Raw genomic sequence first — 4,573 nt, 5'->3', positions numbered from 1 at the left:
TGACTTTTAATGCTTAGCAGAAAATGAGTTGCTGAATAAAAGATGCGACAACTTAAAAGGGTCTTTTCATTGGGAGTCAAAATAAATGCTGCAGAGAGCTGGTGCCTCTGCTGTCAGGAGCAGGTGAATTATTCTCCACTCTCATCCCATCTCACACAACTGCTTACAGCTCTGCTAACACACACCTGGGGATCTCTGCTCATGTGAAACTTAATCCATTTACGTGCAGGACAGTTAAGAGACTGGGCTGCTGCTCATTAAGGGATGTAAAAGGAAGCCCAGGATGAGGAACGTCTTCAAACAGTGCCCAGGAGAGGAAAGGGGTAGGCAGGGGATTGGAATGTGAGTATTAAAAGAGTTTTAGCTGTCATTATTTTTTATTAAGCATTGAGAAGTCTGAGGAGACGTTCTAACAGAAAAGATTTAATTCTTTGTATGGTTTAGGGGCCAAGAGAGAGGATTTGTTTTAAAACACTGCTGTGAAAATGAGTTGCATCGTGTTTTTAAAGGGATAAAACAGATACAAAAGGGGGGCTCCGAAAGTTAATATCAAGTCATTAATTCATGTCCTGTCCCTTCCTTCCAACAATCATTGACTGAAAGGCTCTGATATTTTTATGAGGGTAAATCTAGATTAGGGTTGAGTTCTCCTCAAGTAGCAGGGTGTGCAGAGCTCACCTCACGGAGAAAATGCTGCCTAGGTCTCCAGGAAGTTCCTTGGAAAAAATGAGTTTGATAAATCAGCAACCCCATGAAAATAGATAATAAACATTTATGACAAGTTAAAAGAGTTTCTGTCGCAGCTTGGCAGCCTTTTGCCACTGAATTATTGCATGAAAACAATGTGTTCTTTTATTCCTGTAGTAACCTGCAAACATTCCTCTTAAGTATGCTTTATTTATTATGTCAGGGCTTTTTTTTTGCCTAATCCTCAGTGCCCCTGGAGAAGTCTCCTGTGAAGGAAGCATGATCTGTAAAAGCACTGGCATTTCTAATACTTCAAATTACCTTACACCTATTGTATGTTGCCTTAATGCAACAGCTCCCTGTGCCAGGAATGGTAAATCTGGATATTAAAGACAGCTTTTCGTTCTTGGAATTCAGGCCAGATCAATTTGATTACAGCTAGAACTGATAGCTCTTTCTGCATAATGAAAAACAAATCCAAACCCAAAACCGCCTCCAACAGGTGAGACGTGGAAGTTTTATTCAAATTAAGTTTAGAAATTAAATTTATATCACTAAAAAGAAACTTAGGATATTTTTTCTTCTCCAAATATGTTATTCCTACACAACAGAACTTATCTTCTTGTAAATATTCTTGCAATAATTGTCTGCAAGTAGCAGAGTTTGGTGCCAGATAGCAACAATAGCAGAAGCTTTCTAGGAAGCAATTAACTCAGTAGAGATTTTTTTCTTTTTCATTTTTCTTCCTGAAAAGACTCTTTCATTTTTAAATGAGAATTTACATGTCTGCTATTGTAGTTGGTAGCAATTGTGAAATAATTCTGAGATATGTTTTAACTGACCTGTTTACAGGAAAAATGAGTGTGAACCTATTCAAAAGCCAGAGAAGTACAAAGTGGAGAGCTATAATATGGTTGCCATAGACACAATTTCATATTCTCTTCCCTGTTTACTGCATTGATAACTCCTTTATTGAAATCCAGGAAAAAAAAAAAAAAACACCAAAAAAAACCAAAACTATGGATGTTCTGAAAAGGCTGCATTCCTTTCTGTTGTAATGAGATTATGTTCAGAGCTCCTTTAACCACTAATTACCATAAGGAAATTGGCCAACGAGCTCCAGTGGAATGTTTGAGCATGCAAGAATATATTCAAGATCAATATGTAATTATCATATGCACAGAGAGATTTCATAGTCAAATTTAGTAAAAACAGATGGACTTGCTCCATATGGCTAATAGAGATTTAAAGTTAGCAAGAAATGCGTGAATTCTGTAGATACAAGACTGAGATTCCTTCTTCTCCATTACCAAGAAGACAGGATGTTAATTCATCTTTCTTCTTTTGCACATAATACCTAAAATGTCAGTAAGAGTTGATGCATATGTGCCTGTGGCAGGGAGAAATCTCGAGCTTTTCTCCCAGTTTTGCATGTTTTTGTTCTTGTAAAATTCTCCATCCAGTCACTGAAAGTTATAATCTGCTCTTCTGCTGTTTTGATGTCACCACAATACCCCACTAAATCCTTGAAAATTCTGTTTGTTAGGAATAGATGTGAGCTAGATTTTTAAAATGTCAGAAGGAAGACTTCATTTTGTCTAATACAAGGATGAAAAAAAACAACCCACAGACCATTTTAAGCCTTTGGTAGCTGGAATCTTCCTAAGATGTTATTGCTTAATAAAAACCTGCCAAGGCAGCAGGTGGGGATTTAACAGGTAACTCCATTAAGAGGAGAGGAGCAGTTCAGCTAATCTCTGACACTGCACCCGGGCTGCTGACAGCCTCAGCTGCTCCTCCAGAGCAGGGAATTGTGGCAACTTAAAAGGTGATTGTCACCGAGTGAAAGGGGGTGTCTGAAGAGGAGTTAGACAGGATGTTTTCATTAACATTAAAGAGCTCTTGCTATTCATTAGGCAGCTTGCTCTCGAGACCACAGGAGAGTTGTCACTCACAGAATCTTTTCACATGAAAAGGATGATCATATAGAGCCCTGTTTTACCTGCTTCCTTATGGAGTTTCTGCACAAAAGCAAAAGACAGGCACTTTTGGATTTTTTTTTTATTTTATCCTAAGTTTTTAACTGATTTAAAAGGCCTTTTGCTGTTATGCTTAAATTTACACACCATGTGTACAACAAGCTGCACCAGACTCAACAAAAATGTGATTTAACTTTTCAAGGCCAGGCTCACTCTCCTGCTACACTTGCACTCTGGTTTTCCTGGAGTTGTGTTCTACACCAGCATCCTTCTGACCTGTGTGAGTGTTGGTCCTTCTATGCAAAATGGGTATTTTTTTTTCCACTTGTAGTAGTTCTTTCATCAAGGTTTCCCAGGTAATCTCAGAAACCTTCGATTCTCTGCAGTTTTTTCTGATGCTGTGATCTACACAGGGAGTTAGGTATTATCAGTCCTGATATTTGTCTTTTTCCATAGAGGTTAATAAACACTTTATTAAAGCCAGAAGTGGCTCCTGGTTACACAAGCCACGTCCAGGAGGGCTGGAGGTGACAGTCACTCAGCTGGGCAATTCATGATTAAACTGCTCAGGACAGACAGAATATTCATGGCCCAGTTCCCAGTGTCCAGGCTGTGCAGGACTGCAGGACTACAGCTCCTCTGCCTTTTGTTTGAGCTCTCAAAGCTGCTGTGGAACAGGTCAAAGCAGGAAGAGCTTTAAGCGCAGAAATCAAATGCGAATGTTTCCAAGTGAGGATGTGAGAAATTCATTGCCTTCAGAAGCCTCTTTAAACTGTGGCTAAACACTTGCCCAGTTAATAAAGCACGGCAGGCATGGGGCAGAGGACACCAGGCAGGTGGAAGGAGGCTTCTGAGTGGTTGTGACCTGGAGCCATCGATGTTTGCCCTGGCTCTGGGAGCAGGATCCACCCAGGCGCTATCTCAGAGCTGGGCTGCAGTTTGCTGCAGTTTGCTGCCGTTTGTTGTTTGTTTGCTGCCGTTTGCTGCCGTTTGCTGCCGTTTGCTGCCGTTTGCTGCCGTTTGCTGCCGTTTGCTGCCGTTTGCTGCCGTTTGCTGCAGTTTGCTGCCGTTTGCTGTTTGTTTGCTGCCGTTTGCTGCCGTTTGCTGCCGTTTGCTGCCGTTTGCTGCCGTTTGCTGCCGTTTGCTGCCGTTTGCTGTTTGTTTGCTGCCGTTTGCTGCCGTTTGCTGTTTGTTTGCTGCCGTTTGCTGTTTGTTTGCTGCCGTTTGCTGCCGTTTGCTGCCGTTTGCTGTTTGTTTGCTGCCGTTTGCTGCCGTTTGCTGCCGTTTGCTGCCGTTTGCTGTTTGTTTGCTGCCGTTTGCTGCCGTTTGCTGCCGTTTGCTGCCGTTTGCTGTTAGTTTGCTGTTAGTTTGCTGTTAGTTTGCTGTTAGTTTGCTGTTAGTTTGCTGTTAGTTTGCTGTTAGTTTGCTGTTAGTTTGCTGTTAGTTTGCTGCCGTTTGCTGCCGTTTGCTGCCGTTTGCTGCCGTTTGCTGCCGTTTGCTGCCGTTTGCTGTTTGTTTGCTGCCGTTTGTTACCATTTGTTTGCTGCCGTTTGCTGCCGTTTTCTGTTTGTTTTCTGTTTGTTTGCTGCCGTTTGCTGCCGTTTGCTGCCGTTTGCCGTTTGTTTGCTGCCGTTTGCCGTTTGTTTGCTGCCGTTTGTTTGCTGCCGTTTGTTTGCTGCCGTTTGCTGCCATTTGTTACCGTTTGTTAACGTTTGTTACCATTTGTTTGCTGCCGTTTGCTGCCATTTGCCGTTTGTTTGCTGCCGTTTGCTGCTGTGTCCCTTGGATCTGCTCTGTGGGTCTTGGTGGGAACAACTCAGGTTTCCCATGGATGAAAAGCACAGACTAAGCTAGGTGTGGGCTCATCCAGGAGCTTTTTGTTTGGTGAATTGCTGCCCAGAGGGGTC

General features: G+C 42.2%; 1 protein-coding gene across 1 annotated transcript; it reads right to left on the bottom strand.

The window, feature by feature from the left end:
- Window positions 1-3,582: 3,582 nt before the first annotated feature.
- Window positions 3,583-4,358, bottom strand: LOC136562797 (micronuclear linker histone polyprotein-like). Its single transcript, XM_066559803.1, has 2 exons — window positions 4,119-4,358; window positions 3,583-4,026 (listed from the first exon to the last, which is right to left on the bottom strand). The coding sequence occupies exons 1-2, from the start codon at window positions 4,356-4,358 to the stop codon at window positions 3,583-3,585; spliced, it is 684 nt and encodes a 227-aa protein (XP_066415900.1).
- Window positions 4,359-4,573: the final 215 nt, after the last annotated feature.

Source organism: Molothrus aeneus, chromosome 14 (genome assembly GCF_037042795.1).
Source record: "Molothrus aeneus isolate 106 chromosome 14, BPBGC_Maene_1.0, whole genome shotgun sequence".
Taxonomy (NCBI): domain Eukaryota; kingdom Metazoa; phylum Chordata; class Aves; order Passeriformes; family Icteridae; genus Molothrus; species Molothrus aeneus.
The sequence above is the reverse complement of the archived record's forward strand: the minus strand, read 5'-3'. Positions and strand labels throughout refer to the sequence as shown.

What these genes read in the sequence shown, in the direction of transcription:
- LOC136562797 (XM_066559803.1), bottom strand. Translation starts at nt 4,358, where the DNA reads ATGGCAGCAAACGGCAGCAAACAAACGGCAGCAAACAAACGGCAGCAA. An exon ending in GCAGCAAACGGCAGCAAACG is followed by an intron (nt 4,027 to 4,118) that starts GCAGCAAACTAA and finishes GCAAACTAACAG; the next exon opens with CAAACTAACAGCAAACGGCA.